General features: G+C 40.1%; 1 protein-coding gene across 4 annotated transcripts in view; it reads right to left on the reverse strand.

Moving 5' to 3' along the window:
• The window catches only part of CCDC149 (coiled-coil domain containing 149), a 51,467-nt gene extending 35,002 nt beyond the window's left edge, over positions 1 to 16,465 (reverse strand). Inside the window, exons 1-3 of one of the 4 annotated variants that reach the window (XM_038135347.1) lie at positions 16,128 to 16,465; positions 8,226 to 8,387; positions 7,656 to 7,694 (exon numbers count right to left, since the gene is read on the reverse strand). In XM_038135347.1, the coding sequence (XP_037991275.1) occupies positions 7,656 to 7,694; positions 8,226 to 8,387; positions 16,128 to 16,175 (249 nt within the window). In that variant the 5' untranslated portion in view covers positions 16,176 to 16,465. The remainder of the gene's footprint in view (positions 1 to 7,655; positions 7,695 to 8,225; positions 8,388 to 16,127) is intronic. The other 3 variants (XM_038135346.1, XM_038135349.1, XM_038135348.1) reach the window with 3 other exon arrangements.
• Between the last annotated feature and the right edge of the window lie 6,824 nt (positions 16,466 to 23,289).

Consider the following 23,289-nt stretch of genomic DNA (forward strand, 5'->3'; position numbering starts at 1 on the left):
TGAAAGACTTTACTTCTTTCACTCACACCACACAAAACTAACTCTAAAGTACTGTTGAAGAGAGGTTTCTGAGGCATGAACTAAGAAGGGAAAGATGCAGAGGTACCTTTCTGCTGCCTCATCTTGTCTTCCCTCTGCAACAAACTGCAGCAGTGGAAACTGTTTCTCCTACCCTCTTCTCAATGCAGCTGTTTCTAATACAAAACAACAAGCATTGCTTCAGCCCCGTCTCTGTAGCTGGCTGGTATCAGACAAGCTTCCAGAGCTCTAGCCACATTCCATTTCTGGCAGGTTCTCTGGAGCCTCTGCAGCACAAGCTATTTGTTTTATATGCATCTGTTATGGGAAGCTTGCATGTATCATAGACTCAAAGAATAGCTAGAAGGGATTCATCAAGATCACCAAGTCCAACTGCCTGTGCCTCACAGGACTGCCCCAGAAGGAAGCCACATTCTTAGAGTGTTGGCCAGATGCTGCCTGAACTCTGGCAGGCTGGGTGCTGCGGCCACTTCCCAGGAAAGCCTGTTCAAGTGCCCAACCACCTTCTCAGGGGAGCATGATTTGAGCACTGCCTAAACCCCCACTGCAGAGCTAGACATAATACATTGTCCCCATATTCCTTTTTCCTCCGACCAAATGCAAATGCAGCCACAGCTAACAATCCCATCATAAGCTAAGAAGAAAGGAGAAAAAGATGGCTCTGAGAGTGCCAAGTGGGAAGTGCCTACCTTTTTACATAAAGGGAAAAATGCACGATAGATCAGAACAGACCAGAAAGTCAAAGATTCAGTGGGATGAGATTACAGACCTCCTCATTTTCCACTTAGACATTGTTAAAATTTGCGAGAACACTTTTTTGGGACAAAAGGTGGAAAAGAACTTCACTTTTAGTTACAGATGAGCATCAAAAAATACTGACAAAAATATCTATAAATACTTATTAACATAAGCCAGTAAATACCTGTCAGGCAGCAACTGATCTTTGTTCACGAGTGACCAATGGCCTGATGAGAAAAAACAGTAACTCCAAATAGTCATCCCTGGCATTATGCACTATACTGGAGTTTGGCTCCTTTAATCATTTTGCAAATCTAGCTACACATACACAGAGTGTTACTTTTCTTCACAGCACTTTAAAAATGATGGATAGTGTCTTTAATACAGCTCTCAATTCTTTTGCACATAAATCTTATCCAACACTTTAAAAAAGGGAATAAAAAAAAAAGTAACTTTTTTCCTTTAGGATACTCCCTGAAAAAGTAATATGTCAAAGGGGAAGAGGGGAAAATTTCCAACATACTTTTACAGTTTAAAGTACTTTTAAATACAAACATTCCTATATTGCAATTTACAGTCTTTTATGTTTGTTCCAACCACACCTTCAAACAAAGAAGAAGACTGAATTATAGGTCTGACAGAAAAAGGTTTGATGAAACATTCAGCTCACTTGATGGGTGTGACTGATCACAAATTTAAGTGCAGTTTCTCTTCCAATGAATTCATATGATTGCAATGGCTGAATTAATACAGAAAAAACCTGTTTTACTTACCAACTACCACTGTTCACTCCAAGATATGGGAACTGATGACTGCCCTTAGAACTAGCTTCCTAGCAATAAAATCCCAAAATTATATTATTTTTCTCTTTAAGATGAAAAACCAGAGAAGACTTTTAAAATTACAGATCCTGGGTATACAAACCAAAATACACTTAATATGGGTCATATTTTCATGCTGAAAAACAACACCAAAAATCAAAACTTTGTCAAGCAGTCACTTGACACAGAACAAGAGAAGAAGAAAATCCCCTCCTCAATATTTTGAACTCTTGAAGGTCTCTTAAACTTTGAGATAATGCACAAAAATATTCAAAATCCCTTAAACATTTTGAGTGTTGTAATTAATTGACGGACTATTTATTGAGAGTACTCAGCTGCAGACGTGTGCACAAGTAGCTCTCTACTCCATTAAGGTAAGACACAGCAACCAGAGAAGACTGTTGTACACATCAGGCCTCAGGGAGTATCACATCTACTAGAATGAGCATTTCTTCTCTCCTAGACTTCACTGGTGGACTTGGCAGCTTTAGGTTAATGGCCAGACTTGATGATCTTAGAGATCTTTTGCAATCTAAATGATTCTATAATTCTTTGTTAGTGCAAAACCTATTTGTTGAAGAAACAATGGTGTCACTTCAGAAAGCACGACTCCTAGCGTGGCTAACAAGTTCTAGGTTTTACATACTACCACCTGCTCTGACCAATGGAATAGAAGATTTCAGTGTCCAGAAACAAACATCTCTCAACTGGCTATGCTCTTGGAGCTGGCACATTTTGAAATCCATGGGAATACTGCTTTCTGTGTGTTGCAAGGACAAACAATGTCACTGTTTTCCAACTGCTACCTCATGCTATGGGAGTCAAACACGTGCACGTGCAAACCAAAGCAAAGTGCACGGGTCCACATTTGGCACATGCATAATGTTTTTTGTCTTCAAACCCCTTGTAGAGAGGAGGAAATCACATTAATCTCCACAGCACCACTGTAAGATAAATACAAAATTATTCCTTACCCTGTAGTGTATTTTATCTTCACAGATAAAATTAGATTTTTTATCTATCACAGATTTTATCTTTTAGGACTCTGAATGCAGCTTTTGCACCTTAACACAAGGCTAGCAAAATGTAGTGAATTCATTAATTTACAAGAAACAGCCACATTAGTCATTATTTCTGATCATGTCATGAACAGTCATAAGGTAATCCCTGAAGTTTGTTTCAGAAGTGAATTGTGATAGCCGAGTACATTGAGCTAGAAGCTGGAAGTGAAACGGATTAAAATGCGTCCATTTGTGGTATGTCACAGCATAATCCTGTCTGGAACCTCTGGTCTTTCTGATGGTATGCCTGCCCAAAAAAGTTATGCCTATGGACATATTCATTAGCAGGAGACAAGCTGTCTGACCAGCATCTCAGTGAGTGGGTACCATGCTGCTGTGATAGCAATGGCCCTTGAAGCAGTCAGAATGTTGGTTTGAATGAATCGCCTTGGGATATCCACAGATAACTGTAACAGCATTAAGGGCTGTGACCTTCAGGTTCTCAGGTAGGCCTTTTTGGCTGGTAGGAAAATTAACCACCAAGCTGTGTTCTGTACTAGGAATAGGTCATCATTACATTATGGGACTCAGTATTGAGAGCTTCAAAGATGGTTCCATGACCATGGGATCCTCTCTAAGGCTCAGCAGCTGCTTGGGAGACACAGGATTCCCTTGACTACATGAGGCAAAAGTACATTTGCCAGTAGGCTGAGAACTTCAAAAGTAGAGCTTTACTCTTGAAATTGTGTGGGAGGGAATAAGGAAGCTTAGGATAGGGTGGGCAAGTCAAGAGACTGGGATAATGGGAAGAGAAAGGACTTAGCAACTCACAAAGCAACTCAGCTGAAGTGTAATTCCTTTGACCATAGGCATGTAGAAGGAGGTACCTTCTGTGATTGTAGGTAGAAGGAGACTACCACAGAACAGCGTTGTAGGAAAGCTCTAAGCCTGTACCACAGAACCAGAACACTCTCTGATGCCCCTCCCAGGTCTCTAATACATGCAGCAAGGGGAATAAAGAGGAGGAGTTTGAAGACTGCGCAGTTACAGGGTTACAAACTCTGGGATCATGGAGAATCGGTGGGAGTGCTCACGCAACTGGAGTGCTGTGCTGAAAGGATACAGGCTCCTTAAAAAAGACAGCAAGAAGGTGAGGAAGGGTCTTGCCCCCTCACCCTCTTTTCTGTGAGAACGCTCAAAGACTGGAACAGGTTACCCAGACAGGCTGTGGAGTCACAGAGAATCAAAACCATACTGAAAATGGGCAACCTGCTCTGGGTGGTTGTGTTTGAGCAAGAAGATTGGACTGGTTGACCTCAAGAGCTGTCTTCCCACCTTAAATCTTCTACGGTCTTGCAGCGTTCAGTTCCATTTAATTTGATTCCTTATACATTTAAAATACAAATCTAAAACCTCCCCAGTGACATACACATTACAACTTTACTCGTGACACACAGCCCCAGTGCAAACCCACCATCTCCAACTGAGTGATATCAATGAGACCAAATTAAGGAAAGCATATTTAGGACTGTGGCCCCACACAGTTGTTTTCCTAACCATGCATTTTACTTCGTCTTTGTTTATTCAAAGGATCTCATTTGTATTAAAAGAACTTCCATTTCATATAGAAGGTCGAAGGATTCACTGATGTGTTATCTTAATGGCAAAGCTTCTCCCAAACTGAAGCTATACTGAAATTTTAAGCAATGAAGATGAAAATAACAAGCAGTATATATTAAGCTAGAAATCCAATCTACATCTTTTTCTTTAAGTTTCCCAGTGCAGCAACACTGGCCAACAGATACCTAGTAAACTTCCATTAAAATGTCCTGCATCACAGTTAATGCATATAAATATGTATCATTGCAGAACTGTAGAATGGTAGAATTTCTATTTATATAGGATGCTCAGCAGACGCTATGTATACAGAGAAATATTTTAACATGTCTTTCAAAATGGAGAGTGTCTAGTGTTTACCATTGTGCTGGCTTCAGCTGGAGTAGATTTCATTTTCTTCACAGTGGCTGATATATGGGGCTATGCTTTATATTTGAGCTGTACACAGGGCTTATGGAGACGCTTTTGTTCTTGCTGAGCAGGATTTACACAGAGCTAAGACCTCTTCTGCTTCTTGTACTGCCGGGCTGGCAAGGAAGTTGGGGGTACATGGCAGGTTGGGAGGAGACAAAGCCAAGACAAGTGACCCAAACTGACCAAAGGGACCATGACCAGACCTTGTGACATCATGCTCAGTATATAAAGTGGGGGGAAGAAAGAGGAAAGGGGATGGAGGAGGGTGTTAGGAGTGATGGCATTTGTCTTCCCAAGTCACCATTATGCTTGAAAGTGCCCTGCTCTCCCAGGGATGGATGAACACCATGCCTGCCCATGGAAATCATGAAAGAATTCCTTGTTTTGTTTTGCTTTGCTTTGCTTGTGTGAGCAGCTTTTGGCTCTTCCTATAAAACTGTCTTTGTCTTGACCCATAAGTTCCGCAGCTTTCACCCTTCTGATTCTCTCTCTGATCACCCTGGTGAGGCAGTGAGTGAGGGGGCTGCACGGGCCTTGGCTGCTGGCTGGGATTAAACCATTACAAACATGTCTAAATTAATTTTAACATAAAACACACTCTTCCTAATTCCTATTGTCTTGAAACACTTTGCCCCTCCATTACTTATCCAAAAATTACTCTACACCTTAAACCATAAGACATTATAAAACTACCTTCAACCACATAGGCATGAGGAGCCAGGAAAGCACTGACAGCTCACAAGCTGTGAACAACACTAATGGTGAAACATCTACAGTAGAAATAGAGCTTTCCGTAGCACTGTTTCTCATTTTCTGCTTCTGCTGGTTGGCAGAATATGATACACACAGAGCAATCTTTGGATAGAAGCATCATAGTATCATAGAACTGTTTCATTTGGAACAGATCTGAGATGCAAACACAGCTTTGAGCAGGACAACACTACAGAGCACTGCATGATAAGATACCTTAAAGTAACAATTTTACAAAACCAGATTTTGAGTTAGCTGACAAATGCCTGGTTACATGATATTTCCATAAAAACCATAAAAATTCTGTGCTGGAAAACAGAATGAGAAGGCATGGTGGAAAACAAGACATTTTAAGCAGTCACCAAACATAATTGATAATAAAGGGGAAAAATGAAGACAAGAAGGAGAAGACTGTAGCAATTCCAACCCACTTGTTACATTTAAGGTTCTAGACTGGACTTTCAATAATAAGCAGTAATCTCTCAGTTGTGGCAAACCAACGCAACAGATAGCAAACTGTTAAGCATATTGTGTTTTCATCTTATTTCTGACCATGAAAACAGTATGCACTTTTGTGCTGTGTAGAAATCATTGGAGGATCAGGGTCTCCTTTCATAAAGTGACTGAAGTCACAAATTTCTCCCAGCACGCATCTAGGGTTCCAGGAGAAAAGGGAATGGAAGAAGCACAACAGCAAGAGAGAACTTCACTCTTTCTTAGGTGAGAAAATGCTAAGAAATGTATGTATGGTAATAATGGAAAAATATTCATAAAATTCTTTTATTACTCTCTGATGCATTTCTCAAAGCAAAACTATACTCTTGTTCAGAAAGGTTCCACTAACTACTCTAGGTTATCCACCTTGTATGCTACAGACACATTAGTCAGGAAAATAAAACTCAAGAAGTACACTAACAGTCTACTACTGCACAACCTAGGGGGGAACCTATCAATGACACCATTTTCTTTCTTTGACTGCTACCTAGCATGAATACATAACTTCCTCAGGAAAAAAAAATTACTCCTAAGTAGATTATTAAAGGTTTTCAAGGCACTTACCCTGGTAAGACAAATTGCCAAAACTTAATACAATAACAGCTTCTGAATTTAGACTGAATTTGGCCAGTATTTTAGAAACAACTGTCAGCTTTATCTGTTTTGAAAGATGAAAAGATTAATTAGAAGAGCTATGGGATGGCAAATCTCCCTTCCTACTTATCTCTGTAATGATCCATACACTGCTTTGTTTTTTTTTCTTTCAACTGGATATTTCTCAGCAACACTCAGAATGCACAAACTTGTATCTGGTCATAAAGTTTTATTAGAATTCTGTTGAAATAACAGAATTGCAAATAAATTATGCTAAATAATGAGGAAGTTAAATGATTCTACACTGAGCCACTGACTTCTTGGCAGCTATTTGTTTAAGTGCCTGAAGGAGTAATTATATTGCCTCTGGAAGTTTAGTTTAAAGCAACCAAAACCCTAAGCCGTAAAATTTTAAGCAAATAGCAAGAACTACATGCAAACTCTCAGAGAAAGGGTTATGAGTAAAACTTCTGATCCATTAACAGAATGTAATAACCATGTTTTAAACAAAATTAAAAGACTTCCAAAACTAGCAATTACAGCAACAATTTTGTTCTTTTAGATTGTCCTCATCTCCCTGCTCCACACATTGAGTTTTGGGTGCCATTTTTCTCTAAAAATTAAGATAATTTTAAGATATGACAACCAACATTCCGCAACAGGGACACACTATGTGTATATCCAGGAACAAAAATGCATGCAAGCAGGCAAAAAGTTTTTCAGGGGAACCATAAAATGCAATTATCATTGTTTTATCATTTTAAGTCATAGAGTCAAGTGGCCTGGGAGAATACTTAATGGAAAACAGCCCTCACAACAATAAATTAACAATTATGGAAAGCAGACAATGCATTCCCAGCTTACTTTTAAGTATGAGAAGTCCTGTCACAAATCCACTTGAGGACTCAATATGGAAGAATAAACAAAAAGGAGAACAACCTCAAGTCTCTGTACACTGACCAATTTCAGTCTCAGGCGAACACGAAAGCAATAGCTATACATTCTATAGTTCAGGCATTTCACAGTGAAATGTGTAGACAAAAGCAGAATTTCACAATTTAAAGACTGAGCTTTTCAATATTCAGAAATGCTTGCTTTTTAACCAGATCTCTGAATTAATATTTTTATTCTTTTGTGAAGTACTTTTGTAGCAGATAAATAACATCAGTTGAAAAAAAATTCCTACCTGTTTCCTCTTTTCAGGTGGAAGCGATGGATCCCCATCCTACAAATAAACAGATATATTTTATTGGCAGCTTATTTCTGAAACCAGAAACTATATCAATTCTGCAAATCTCATTGTAGAACATGCATTTTATGTAAAATGTTATCAAAAAATTTTTAAACACTGCTGATTGATACCAGCAATACTAACTTTAACATAAAAAATTTCTGAAGCTGAAGATTTGTTCACATTTCTAGAACAGCAGTTCACTACAAATTTGTGTTGTATTAATTTTCATACTGGTACATTAAGTTGCTGTGGAATAATAACACCACAGTCAGTTTTTAAATGGAATTATCACTGAAACAAATTTCCTCAGAGCATGCACTGCGTTTCTGTGTCCTATATAACAAGCACTGCCTCATCACTGCAGAATAAATGAGTAATAAAATGATCAGAGCTGTGCAACTGCAGGACTACTGCAAACAAGTACCTAAACATTTTTACAGCAGCCATTATGGACTTCTTTCCAATTTTTTTGAGGTTCACCTTTGTCCCCCAGTTATACAGTCTTCATAAAGAACAACCTACAATCAGCTCCCGATACTTCTTTTTCAGAGACTGGTGTCGTTCCCGCAGCTGGTTGGCCATAAGTTTGTACTGGTCTCTTTCTTGTTGACAGGTGTCCAGCTCTTTGGAAAGGATGAGCAGTGCCTCCTTTTTACTTTCGAGTTTCCTTTTGCACACCAGATACTGCAGAAGAGAAAAAACCCATACATGTAACAAGCCGTTTCTACCCAACCCAGTACGGAATACAAGAGGCTCAAGTTCTTCTGTGAAAAGCTGGAAGATTGCACAAGATCACTTGTGGATCTGACACAAGTTGTCTTGACTTAATAATGACAATCATGGGGAAGATATCTCGTATAGAGAGCTTGAAATCCATCTGTAAGGCTACCTGTTCACCTGGCCCCTGTGACTTAGAAATATTTACCAATTTGAGTTTCTCATTCTTTTTCTTATATGCAATAGCATGAGGAGCCTTGCAATTTGCCCAGCAGCCCTGACAAGGCTGCTAGAAGGAAGAAGCCTTTGCAAAATCCCTTTCTACATGTGTTCACAATATCCAGCTCCCAGGTAGAAACCATTCATTCCTGCTTCACTTCCCACTGCCGTCCTTCTCCCCACTACCAGCAGTGTACTCTGGGCTCAGCCTCCCAGCTGGACTCCGAAATGGGACTATGTTATAGCAGAAGGGGCTGCATGAATGATAATCAAAATTCGCCTTGACTATGAAACAATTACAGTGTGATGCCTAACACCACATGTAAAAGAAACATAATTATGCTGTGATACTACAGGCACATGCTCATTTGAAGCAAAAAAATGGGAAATAATGAAGGAATGCAAAAACACCTAAAAGGGGAGGGAAGGCAGAGATGAGCCTTCCCCTGTAGCCATCACTTCTCATGTGAAGGGGTCATGCACTAAGCAAAGCAGAACTTGCAAATATTAGCTGCTCTGCATTAGTCTGATCTGCTTCATTGCCTTTCCACGTTGAAAGGAAGAGTAACATGTATGTCATCTTCAATGTTACCTGTCAGAACTTTCAGGTAACTTTTTTCACTTAACATGATGTTTGATCAGCAGATTCTTATCACCCATCACTTGACACTGCTAATGCTAAAGTATGTATTTCCATTTCTGATGATACTGACATACGACGTGGCTCTAAATACTTTCTGAATGTGATCTGCAAGAGACCAAATACCATAGCAGTCATGAAAACAATTTACAGTTCCATTATATCCTCTGACAAGAATACTTTGTCATTATGGGCTCTTGCATAAAGCAACAACATCAGCACTTCCACACTGTTCAAGTCAGTGCTTTGGGACAAAAATCACTCTTTGTATGTACTACTTGCTTGGAATTAACTTTGTTAACCTCAATTTCAAGTCAATGAGAAAGGAAAAAGTGAGTTTGGTATATTAGTACAGACAACCTTTTCCAAAAATAGTAAATGCTTAGTTGCAAAAAAGTGGGAAGGAAATGAGAAAAGCAGTTCCAAGAAGGATTTGAACTCTCAAAAAGGACACGTCCACCTTGGATTAATTTTATTTCTGGCAATACTGAAGTTGAAATCCTGCCATAAATTTTCTGGATTATGATGTCTTGGCATCAACAAAGGCAAGTGTACCTATGTACTTATGTCCTTACTGATACCTTACACAAATGTCAAATCTCCTGATAAAGGACTGAAAGGTATGAGAAGTTAAACTTTAATACTGTCAGTAAGTGATTATAGTAAACTACTTCAAACTTGATAAAGTAATTCCTTCCCTTACAGTGAAATATTTGTCAATCTCTCTTCTTTTTCCCCCTGTTCCATCCCCTGTCTAAGTAATTCTAAAGCAAGCCTTTGCTAAATTGTTTTTAAATATTAACAATCTGAAAGAGTAGTTGCAAATAAAAATAAGTAAAAGCAAACCTCACAACCACTTAAAAAAAACCCCAACCCAACAGCCTAATCCCTGAACCAGTAGCCTGTCCTGTTCCTTTACCAGGAAGAATCTCATGAAGAATGAAGCTGGCCCATCCAGCCAGCACCTGTGTGGAGTGGAGCACCCTACACCATGCACGCAATGTGAGTGGAAAGAAGCCAAACATCTTGCCTTATACACCCACAGTCCTGCAGGTGCCTGCAAGCCTTGCCTCAAGTGCTGCTGGATGAAACCATGTATGAGAGTCAGGAGTGAACCAGAGCATGTGGATTACACTGTAAAACCCAGTACTTACCCAGCAGGAAATATAGACCTGGCAGCAAACAAAGCTTGCTTCTGCCATGAGTCGCAGCCCTCTACAAAGGACACACTCAGAGCATACGACAAGGCTTCACCTTTTACAGCAGCACTGGCAGGGGCTGGGGAATTATCCACTACCTATTAGCCTGAGGATAATGAACCATAAACAGATTGTGGGGACAGTAATGTTCAGGTTTGAATGAAAAGGAATAAAGATGGCCTCCTTGTTTAAAATCTGTTTTAACTAGATGAACTATTTACTGATGATATTGGCATCTCTTCTCAATGTACTGTTTGGATTTTACTACAAAAATGACCACATAAAAGACTTTTTGAAGTAATTTTTGCCTTTTACACATAGTGACTTTCCCAAATAAATAGAATAAAACCAGTAATAACATAATTATTTGTTTCCCTGGGTTTACGGGACAAGAATCAATAAAGCCAGAGCATTTCTGTAGAATCTGATTATTCAACAGGGCTATGTTTGCAGTTGCTATTACCATTACTGAAGGAAAACCAAATTTCACTAAGACAGACCTCAAAGAGGTTATTCAATATATTTGTTTCTGAATGTAAAAAAAACAATGTAGCAATAATGGCCATAAAACGACCTAACGGCTGTATACCAGAAATGGGTTCTAGTCAGGGAAATAATTGAGTCCCATCAGTGATTTCCCTTATATAGACAAATAAGTGCAACAAAATTGGTATGCTGTCAAAAAGAACATAGGAGTGTGACAAGTCGTTTTGGAGCAATGAAAGCAATAAGGCAAATTTTCTCAAACAGTCGGAAAAAAAGTATTCAATAGATGCTTCTGGCATTCACCCATGCAGAGGCTTCTTCCCTGGCAACTGCAGGAATGCCCACATCTCAGGTGGTGTTTATCAGTGAGACAAACAAGTGAATTCTGTCATGCACTATAGTTACTATGAAATACTCTTACTGTCTTTTGTTTCTTTTTAATTATTGGTACAAAATAATCTATGAATTCAAAAAACAAAGCTAAATGAGAACCAGCTGCTAGGCATTCAATCTAAAAGTTACAATGTACAACTTTTCATATCTGTCTAGTGGCTTTTATCTACCAATGTGCTGTTATCTGCAATAAAGTAAATTATAATTGCTACAAGGGAGAACATAATAATTAAAGGAATATATATGACATCCTACATTACTGCCTGAACTGCTTTACAGCCAGATGACTACTTTAGTGAAATTGAGTAAAAAGAGACTGACATTACAGGAGAGTGTAACTGCTCCAAGGTGACCCTCTACATCGAACACTTACTATTTGTCCATCGCTATTTTTAGTCACAAATCTGGGTAGATCTCATTAATGACGCTGTAGACATGGTCTAATAATCTGGTGAAGCTGGGACACGGTCAAGGTTTTAGACTTTCTTTTTTTAAACCAACAAATACACTGAATTCCTATCAGATTTTTTTTTTTAATTTGTACAATTTACTGGCCTATATTTTCGTATTTAATGACAATTAATGTCATGGAAAACATCTAATTTTCTGAGAGTAGAAGCAGAGATACTATCTCCAGTCTGTGCTTTGGAATCACTATGGATCATACTCTGTCTTCTCTCGACATTTGAGGGCCTTGTGTCCTCAAATACTGAAGGGCTACTACATTACATTGGGCTTTGAAACCTATCATCTACCATGTTCTCTGAGAAACCATGAAGTCTACTCACCATCCTTAACAAGAGATCCAACTGCTACCAAACTGCCTGAAGTTTTATCAAATTTCTCCTGACTGTAGTCTTGGAGACAATTCTGTTGTAGAAAGCGAAGGGTCCCAAAATGCATTGCAATCTCACTGTTTGGGAAGTTTGTTGACTGTATTTCTATAATGTTGCTCCCCTTCAGATTAAACTGTTAACTTATCTGAAAGAGTCAAGCACTCAGACCTAGAGAAATTACTGGCCATTTGCTTGCCATTCGCTTCCTGATGCGATTTATCTCTGATAAAACCTGAAATAATGCAGTGACCTTGGTTTTATCTCACTATATCAACTCTGCTTTTCCTGCTGCCCAGCTCTTGCTTGACTGGCTGCCTCCTGGCTGCTGAAACACAAAGCAGGCTGGTATCATTCACTGATGATAGAAGTGATACAAGCAGCTCCTCAGAACACCGTGTCTTGTCTTGATGGCAATGCTACAGCACACCATCTTCACTGGTCATTTAACAATACCACAATTTAGTAGCTAACACTACTGTGCATGTGGCCCAGCCCTCAGAAGTTTTGTATGCTGTGCATCAGACAACATTATTAATTTCTCTGTTTGTTTCACAACATCCCTGCAGGTCTCTCAGTCCAACATGAAACATGGAAACATGAAAAGCAAACACTTGTTTTGTTGCCCAAAAGTCCAGCATGCAGGTCTTCACAGCAGACTCCCACAGCTCCAGAGAATTTTGGAGCACAGTAAATCACAATGCCAGCTCTTTTAGCATCTTCATTTCATTTTCCAAATGTCAAAGTCATTACAATGCCAACCCAACCAACCAAAGACCTTAGAGTATCTGCTCCACTTTGTTGTTCCCTACAGCCCCTGCATTTGTGCACATTAAGAAAAGCTGTTAAACTAGTGGCTAAAGCCTGCTGGTTCCCTCATAGAGGTTTGGTAAATTACATTTCATGCTTTGCTTGAGAAGGAAACATGACAGAATATTGCAGAGAGAATATGAACATGAAAAATCTCACCAGTTTTCCTTCCTCTTCTCTCTTGCCCACATAAAAAATTGTGGAACCAGTGGGAAAGGTGTGCTCTGCCAATTACAAGCAGGCTACATATCTCTGCTCAACAGTTTGGTTAGTCCAAAATTACTAGGCAAGGGAGCTCAAGGGACAAGCATATCACCTCCCTCTGTGCTGCTGAAGACCATACACAGTCAATAACCAAGAAATAGCCTCTTGTGAATGAAAAATTAAATGGAAATTACATCTCTTCAAACTAGCTGTAGGAGGCACAGTATATGTATATATCTATATATCTATATATATATCCATACATCCATCACCAATACATAAACTTAGCTAGAGAACAGGTAACGTGTGGATTCTTGCTCCTGAAGTGAGTTCTTCTGCATCCAGTTGGTGAGATTATCCATGGAAATAATGACTCTTTTATGCTCCTTTAGTGTTTGCTGAGTTGGCTTAGTCACAGTATTCCTACCTACGTCATCCTATTCAGTTAGTTTAAAGAATGCCCAAGGTACATGTGGTGCAAAGATTGTTCAGAGTACCAGGTGCACACTAGGCCTGAAATACGTGTGGCTGTAAAGTAAGTGGAAAAATACATAAATACGGAGGCAAAAGGACAAGCAAGAAGTTAGTGGTGAGCATAATAAAAACAGAGAAATATATGTGAAAGGGTAGAGAGCAAAAGGCACTGAAATAGAACCAAAGTCAAAACGAAAAAGAAGAGTAAATATAGAAAAAGACTGAAACAGACAAAAAATTTTCTTATTTTCTTATGAAAAATGAAAAGGCAACCTACAAAAATAAATGCTGTGTGTACAAGTGTTGGTGCATAAGGATGATAAGGACCACAAGGTTCATCCTTACCACTTTTCTTAACACCTGTAGCAGCATAGTTTTAAAAGCTACAGTTGCTTTGACAAGTATTTCAATTATTCCTACCTTTCAAAGCTAGATTTGGCTTATGCAAATGAAAACATATGTGACCACAGGTCTGAACCCATCAGTTTCTGGTCTCTTACACCAAGATTTTTAACCCCATGTTATGTTTTAACTGTCTACCACCTGCAATGGGAGAGTATTTGTTTAGAGATATTATGTCTTTTCTTGCCTGTGTTACCTTGTATTTTGAAAGCATTTCAAGATTTTTATGAAACGCACAGGGTAAAAAAATTACCCAGTAGACACTGAAGCTAGGAGGCCGTGAGAAAATCTGTACCACTGAGGGATATGGTAAGTTCAAAAAACTTATTACAAGTTACTTCAGAAGTCTGAGCCACTTTCTCACAGACCCATTAGGATTTGCAGTTAATGGGTAAAACACATGGAGTGAATTACAACAGCCAAAGGAAGAGGAAGGCAAAAGAAGAAAACCTGTATCTTAACAGCACTCAGAACAACAGGCTGTAAGCCTGCTGTGGAAACAGAGAGAAAGGAAGGAAAGGTGGAATATAAGTCACTATGCCTCTAATTTTTCCTGAAATAAAGAAATTATATGTATGTTTTAGCATCTACAAGAATGCTGCTTAGCCTAGTCATTAAACTTTAGTTTAGGGGCTTCTTGATTGTAGTAAAGTAGGTGTTCAATTTTAGGATAGAGTTTTTAGGTTTAACTATATAAAAAGTAAAAAAGTTCCAAAGTAATTCTAAATGACATTTTAAACAAGGTTAAGTAACATTTCCTCTGAACACACCTGGTAATTTGGCTCACATCTGAAATCACCTCCATCCCAAATAAAACTCCATTTGATAAATGAGATGTCAGATTCAACACTGCACAACCAGGATACTACTAAAAGCACACTTTTCACTTTCTTCTAGATCATTTTGTGTCTTTGGAAGTACTGTATTCACAGACAGTCTCCAATTCTGGATGAACTGTACTAGCACGGATCTAGGCCCATACAAATTCCCACTGAAAGCACCAAGAGCAGTGACAGGTTCAACACCCTAAACTCAAATATCTTTTTGACAGATCAGGGCTTTAGGCCTCACACTCAGGTAACATAATGGAGGCAAAGCCCTCCTGAAAACAAGGGAATTCACCTGTGTGCATCATATTGCAGGACAGTAGACTCAGTCAGGTTTACCCAGGCCAATGCCATTTGCATAGAAGTTTTATCTGCTAGCTGTAAGCATAAAATGACTAATTTTACAATAATGCGATGTAAAAATCAGCATGCCAGCCTGCTTCATGAGTTTGGCTAATAAACAGATACAAATCTGTTCATTATCTTCAATAATACTCCTTTAAATGATACTGACCTCAAGTTGGTTTGAGTTTGCTAAGTTACCCTATGTGAAAATGTGTACCTGTAAACGCTGGGAATGCTTTAATGGGGATGCAGTGGACAATAAAGTTTCTATTCATGTAACTGGAAAATCCTCCACCTGTTGAGGCTCATGGACACGGTGCTATTACATTCTTTTCTCCCGTAGTATAAATGTCACCATGGGTCTCAAAACCCTTTAATATGTGAAGTAAGAACAGAAGGCATACGGCACGGGGGCAGCCCTGTCACCCAGGCCGGTGCCGCGGCTGGGCTGCTGCTCCGGGCCCGAGGCCTCGGCCACCCCCGCAGCTCAGGGAACGCTCGGCGGTTTCAAACCAGCCACAGCAGCAGCAGCGGAGCAGCGCCTGGAAGCTGCTCTCCGCAGCCGCAGGGCGGTTGATACACGGAGCGGTCCGCAGGCCCTTCTTGGGCGCTCCGCAGCAGCGCAGGGCCGCGGCGGCAGCCCGAGCAGGGCAGGACCAGCGGCAGACGTGGCCACACGGCGCAGCCGTGACGGGCACAGCCCGGCGCCTCCCGCCCGCTGCCGCTGCCGCCCGCTCGGCCGCGGGCCGGGTCCCCTGCCGGCGCCTGTGCCCCTCTCCCCGGCATTTCCTCGAGGCGCGGGGAGCAGCCGGGCCCGCCCGCCGCTCTTCCTCGCTTGCCCGGCGCCCCGGCCCGCGGCCCCCCCGCCGCCTCACCTCGCTCAGCAGCCCCTGCCAGTCGCTCTCGCTGCGGTGGGAGCTCATGGCTCCGGCGGGCCGCGGCGCCGGTGAGCGGCTTCTCCCGGCCCGGCCTTCGCCGAGCAACCCGCGGGAGAGGCGGGGACTGCGGCCACCTCTGCCGGCCCGCCCTGCCCCCCGTGCCGCCGCACGGCCGAGCTGCCGGCGGGGCCGGGCCGCGGAGCAGAGCGGCGGGGCCCGAGCGGCATCTGCCGAGGGCTGTGCGGGAGTGTCTGGGGTGCGAGTCCCGGAGAAGGGTCCTCCTCTCCTTGTGTGCGTCTCCCGCACAGCAGCTCGGCACTGCTGCCATCCCAGGGCCTGGGCAGCCAGACTTCCGTGAGGACTGCTCCGTGAGGGAAGCGGTATCAGTATTATATGTGTGCGTAACAAAATGATGTACACACCTGTGTTGGGTGTGTATCGGAAACCACAGCTGGAGGACAAAGCAACCACTTTCTCAAAACGTGACAGTGGAACACTGCCCACTTTGGGCACAGATCTCCGTTGTTGCTCCGTTCACGGAGGTGTAAATAACCTAATGACCCAGGACTTGATCTGGCTTCTTGATTTCCCGGTTAGCACAGACGCTCCTCCATCAGCAGTGAAACCCGAGCACGGCGCCCGCACAGTGCTGCTCACCCTTCCTGATTCCTCTGCTCCTGCCATGCCCTCCGCAGCTCCACGGGTACAACATCCCCACAGCCCAGGTCTACCGGGAGGCACATCATGTGCGATCTTTATTGTACTCCTGACACGGCGAGGATCCCCAGGACGTACGTTTTCCAGGCAGAGTCCAAGCGTAATTGCATGGAGTATTCGAGCAGTTTAACCCACAAGTACTCTTTGTTTTAAATAACACCACAAACAGCACAAGACAACATGATAAAATATGCATGCCTTGTTCCTTACCACAATTTACCCATTGTTAAGATTTGTTTGTGGTTTGGTGTCTAGGCACAATGTCCTTATGTTCTCTAAAATGGCTTGGAGAGCCCCGTTTGACCACTTCACACCCCTTTGAGCATGTGGTGCCTTGGCCTTGCCACTGAGAGCATTTCTGTCCCAGGTGCTTAATTAATGGCTTATGTAGAAAGAAACCTAGGCCATATCTAAACTCAACAGGAACTCGCTTTGAATGGAAGATTATCAATTTTAATAAATGCCTGTGGTTATCTCCATATTAAAAAGGAAAAAAAAAAATCAAGGAGAGCAGCTAGCTTTAGTATGGAACTTTAGTTGGATAGTTACAAAGTTCATACATTTCACCTGCAAATTATTAACTTAGACATTTTCTCCAAATTATGAACCATTTTCTCCTCTATTAGCTGTTCTTCATCTCTAGGCATTCTGTAACTTTAATGCTGTAGAGGGTACATTTGTCTTTGCTATTTGTCCGTATTTTTCTGTGGTTTATGGTATCATGTATGTGATATGTTCCAATCCTGCATCTCCTTGCAGGCTTCTCGGCAAACTGTTCCTAAAAACAACACCTTATTTGCACAGGCAAATAGCAAATAATGAAAATTAAATTAACAAGATCTATAATTTAAACCACTGCTTAAAAGAATTGTTAATTATATTAGAAACTCAAACATTTTCTTAGTGTTGTTAATAGTTAAAGTTATACAACTGCTAGTGCAGATGAACTAAACAGAATCTTTTTCCCAGTTCTGCTTCTCATTTACAGAATTTCTCTCCTTTGTTTTCTTAGTTGTGTAGCATGCTGGACTCAGAATACTCTTGCAGAAAGAGCACTGCTTTAAGAAAGATAACCCTTCAAAAGCCTTCGTTTTTGAGGGATGTCACTCATCTTAATCCCAAATATGCTCGCACTCCTCACAAACATAAGGTTTTAATTTTTATTGATGATAAGTATTCAAATGAGAAGTAAATATTCAAGAAAGGTTATTAAAACAAAAGGAACTCTCAATGTTTTCAGCTCTTATGATTTTATCAAAAGGCTGATGAGAGCTGGTGTTTTTCAGAAAGCCCAAGCTCTTGTATGAGAATAATAATTTTACTTCGCTTTCTTTTGAAGTAAAAGTAAGATTCAAGGGAATAAATTAAAAATAAGCTGAAATGTGCCTTGAGTACATTTGATAGCATCTGAAAGAAAATAAAAGGACCCAAATATGTATTTTTAGTAATCCCTTTCAGTACCTGACATCAAATCTTTTGTCAGTTTCTTTCGCTTTTCTTTCCTCCCTGCTTACTTACCCGTGATTACTCCAAACCCCAGTCCAACAGTCCCAGTTGGAAGCAGGCTATTTTTCCAGCCTCTAGGCAGGAACAGATTGAGATGTGGGTCCTGTCGTAACTCAGGCAGCCAAGTTAAGAAGATGACAGAAAAGAAATACTATCACCCTAGTTTATAAATAGGAAACTGAAGAGAGTAGTGATTGCCTTGCCCAGGAAAACTGAAGTTTCAAACAAAACCAGTAAGCAAAATTGCAGGTTTCATGAGTACTAGTCTGCTGTTTTAATTGCAAAACTAACAGGGTGTCTTGGATTTTTTCCTGCCTGCTGCAGTAACTGCTTTTGCACCATTGCTTTGCTGGTATTACAATAACACAGTGAACGCCTGAGACAAAAAATCATCTCTCAACCTTCCTCTTCAGCTACCATCCCGTTGTCTTTGTCTCTAGATCTGTTATCTTCTCTGCTTTCTTCCTCTGTACATTCACTAGATAAACTTATCTGCTTCTAGTGTTTCATCTTCCTTCTCTGCAATTCTGCTTTGTGATCAATCTTTCCCTTAGTATCTTGATTTCATCTGTCTTTTCACCAGATTACCCTCCACTTCTCTAAGCATTTTCTACATTTCATTAAGAAAGCTCCAAACTTTCTGAAAAACTTTTTTTGGCCTGGACAAATTACACATTCAGAATCAGATCTAAGCTACCGTGTCTCATTGATGCAAGTACTCAGGTAAACATATGTTAGAGATTTGAACAACAGTTTTCATTTGTAGATTTAATCAACATTTCTAAAACACAGCTTTCAGAAATCAGCATCTTTGTCATAAATTAAGAAAGAAAATAGCCTGGGTTTGTATCCATGGGTAAGCAAATGAAGGGATTGCTTCAAATTTTGCAGCCTCTTTTTGTCAACATTTGTCTGCTGCACTAAAACCATCATTATATCTATGTCCAACTGTAAGGACATATATGAGTAAAAACCCAGTGTAAATCCTTAAGATCTGGACAGGCTACATAATTGAAATGTAATGAAAACATGTAGTGCTTGTCTCCTGAAGGATGATTCAATCTGACTCTCCATGGATGTTTCAGGATTCCATTTAATCAGGGTTTAAATACCTCTGAATGAGAATATAACCTATCAAAGACAAAACATTCATTTTAGTACTCTTGGTAATTTATATTGGCATTATTCTATTTCATGTTCTTGCTAATCTGATGATAACCACATGCTCCAAACTTCATGCACACATTTTGGAGGAAGTTTACTGTGTTTGTTGGGGTTACCATTATGTTTAGCTTTTGTCTGTTCCCATATTTGGGTTTTTTTTTCCTTTACTTTTGTCTTTCCTTTTTTAGCGGCTGCTTTTTGTCCATTTATATTCAAGCTGCACCTTCTCAATTTTCTCAGGTTCATTGCTGGTTTCACTATCTTGTATCAGCTCTTCTACTTCACCATGCATGATCTGTCAGCAGGACAATATGATCTGCAGATCAGAAGCAGTTTAGCAGTTATTAATTTGTGTTGAATCCTTTTGTGGCCAGTCAAGTCCGTGAAGGACACATCTTAGTCAAACAACAAAGATCACTAAAATGATGGTATTTCCCTTTTCCTTTTCAATGGTTTCAGACCTTCAATATATTGCTTTCCTTTGTGAATTAGATGCTTCCTGTAGCATTAAAATTGGAGGCAGTCTTTATTTTCTTATTATTTTTTGCTTTTTTTAAGCTATCTTATGACAGTTAGTACAACTGAATACTAGAACTCAGAGTAGAGTATCTCTCTCTTTTAAAGAGACAGTGGAGAAAAAAGAATTTTTGGGAAGAGACAGGGACAGACCGTGATCTGCACCAAAACAACTCTAGGATGAAACTTGTTGTTGAGGTCTGGCCAAAGAAGTGTGGAAAACCAAGGCAGAGCAGCAGTTAAGAGCAGGGAGTGCAGGTAGTGGGCAGGATGCTCATGGAAAGAATTGAGGGGAAAGTTGTAAGGTGGTGGGGCAGAGGAGAGACTGCAAGTTTGGAAACAAAATTATTTTGGAAATGAACAAACACAAAAGTCCTAACTTTTAGATTTTATGAATGACTGAAAATCTAACGTCAAGAGTGTTCTGTTGTGTAGATTTTCTAGTAGTAATGTTTTATGCGTAAGTTCATATGCAAGTCCTTTGAATAATTTTGTTTTAAAGCCCGATTTCTCCAAAGCCCAGTGATGTTGGAAGCATCTAACTCTTCGGCACACTTCTGTCTAGAGAAACCCCTGACCTCCAAATACCAAAGTCTTCATTGGAAAACAGCTTATTAGGTTCTTCCTAGCTTGCCTAGGGTGGAAATGCTCAAAAATGGGTTGGATGGTGGGCACAGGTGTTAAAGCAGGTAACCAGCCCCTAGAAATTGCTAGCAAACACTCATGACATGGAACTGTTCAGTTCAAACACTCTTTCTTGTGGACATACTTAACCTGATACCAAGTCTTCAGTGGAGTTCCCCAGGCTGTGCCACACCAGGCTGTGGATGAGGCTCTGCTCTGGGTGGCATCGAACATAACTTGAACAAGAGGGCTCTAAGTTCTCTAAAAGCATCTATAAAATTAATAGGTTTAATACAGGCTGTATTGGAAAAGTTTGGCACTGTTGTCTGTCCTAGTAATAGCAAATAACCATGGAGGGTTTAATAACAAGTTATGTTTATCAGCAGAATTTGTGGCTCTTCTCACACCATAAGAATAAGGAAAACTCAGAAGGAACTGAAAGATAGCAGGAAAGAAAACAAGTGCAACATCTCAGAACCTGTTTTAAGGCTTGTCATTACAGTCGAATAGAGTTAGTGTAAATGAATTCTGTTTTCCCAGAGGCATCAAATTCCTCCTGTCAAGACAGTCTCTCAGGAGAGACTTGAAAGTCTCTCACTGTCCTCCTGCATTATTATTATTTTCCTTAAAATTTTCTTGCTATTGATGTAACTAAAAATTGAGCATAAGATCAGAGAAAATATTTTGTCAAGTGACTCAGACAGGCACAACTGATGGATACTAAGCAAACATGTACAGCATTTTATTTTCCTCTGAATGCACTGCAAAAATATAAAAAAATAGTTCATTTTACTAAAAATCCAGGTGGTAAATTCACGCTACTTTCTGCTACTATGAAATTGAAGAGTGACCCAGTACTGCCATCAAATCTGACATATGAGTGATTTTTCAGACCTGGAGGTTCAATTTTCAACTGGTGGGGTATGTCAAATCCCTGAAAACTGTCAGACCATTGTAGTGATGTTTATTGCTGTGACCACACCAGACTCTTCAGCACGAAAACCAACACTTTACATATGTGGTCAATACTCAGCAGACTGTAAGCAAAAAACAAGATGGGATACATAAAGTACATCCAGCTTGATCCTTTTCTTTCTAGTCAATTTAGAGAGAATAAAGAAAGAAAGCCCACAGGCAACGAGCAAACAAATGGAATTGAAACAGAACTTACTGAGAATATCGTAGCAAAATTATTTTTCATTTGAAAATGTCTGGCTGGAAAAAACCCAAAATTTCTCAGCTTTGGTGTGAACTTTCTCTGGGTTCTTGAGGAAATTTCCCATCAAACCTTGACTGTATGCTTTTGAATGGCAATGGCACTCAGCTAAGTTTGCCTGGTTTATGTTCAAATTACACAGACTTTTGGGGACTTCAGCCTCAGCCTTTTTTAAGTGAAGTTTGGTGAGCATTCTCTTACCTCCCTAGAAACTTGTCCAGTTAGTAAAAGCAGTTGAATCAAGAAGCTGAAGCTTTATTTCTCATCCCAGAAAAGACTGTAGTAGAAAGGATATAAGTTCTCTCTCATCACATAAATACTTAGTTATAAAAGTACAACAGATTTAACACGCAATTAAGGGGTCTGTTTATATGCTCCAGTTTTGAATCAAATAGAAAGAAACAGAACTTTCTAATTACCACAAGAACCATTGGAGTAGATGCTGTTCCAGAGTGACTGTCTCTTTTCTTTGCCCCTGCTGCTCTCTTGTATGGGGAGAAAAGAGACTCTTTTCTGCATCTTTTCCTTTGTGAATTCTAATTGTTCAATGTCAGATAATTGCTCTTATACCTAGTACTGCCAGGTGACTTAGGAGCATTTTGCAAGTACATGCTTCCCCTTTAACTGCTCTGGGCAAGATGTAGATATGTAAAAGTTGTAACGTTACTCCAGAATTTCACTTGGCTTATTCATTTAACTGATTAGATTATGATCTTACTAAGTTAATATTCCAGTGAAAGTAGATCTATAAATTTAATTTGTTTACTACTGCTTGATCTACCTTTGAATTTCATACCTTTTTTCCTTTTTCTTCTTGGTTTGTTACTGTTTATTTTAACTTTCACTGAGAATGATTTTTTTTTTCCTCATGCTTGTTGGTAACTGAATCAACTTAAAATATAATCTCCTGGTCCTAGTGAGAGGTCATATGTGGATGCTATGTTTACTTATTCACTCTGAAAAATCATGGAGGCATCAAACAGTCGGTACCAAGAAGAACTCCGTAAAACTAGATAAAGTAGTGGCTGAGGGCTCTGACTTGTATTCAGCAGTGGGCAGAAATCAGAGGCTGAAATGTCTCTCCCTGGCCCTTCCCTTGTTCTCCAGAGGCAACTTGTAGAGACAAATAAAAATTATGAAACATCTCCTGAATCACAATTTAAGCCAAACATACTGAAGTGAATGAAAAAATGGATTTCAATCAGTTTGTACATGTCATGCATATCTCTGGTACTTTCTCTTTAGCCATCTGGTTTACATCTACTGTCTTTAAAAGTGAGTTTCCTGAAACCTGCCAGCAGAGCACAAGAAGTAGTTTTGTGGGTGTGTACTAACAATTTGGTGTGGTATCCAAAAATAAGGGGACAAAGACACTCAGATGTCAACTGAATAGGTCAAACTCTACATGCTTTTGCC

The sequence above is a fragment of the Motacilla alba genome, chromosome 4 (assembly GCF_015832195.1).
Source record: "Motacilla alba alba isolate MOTALB_02 chromosome 4, Motacilla_alba_V1.0_pri, whole genome shotgun sequence".
Lineage (NCBI taxonomy): Eukaryota > Metazoa > Chordata > Aves > Passeriformes > Motacillidae > Motacilla > Motacilla alba.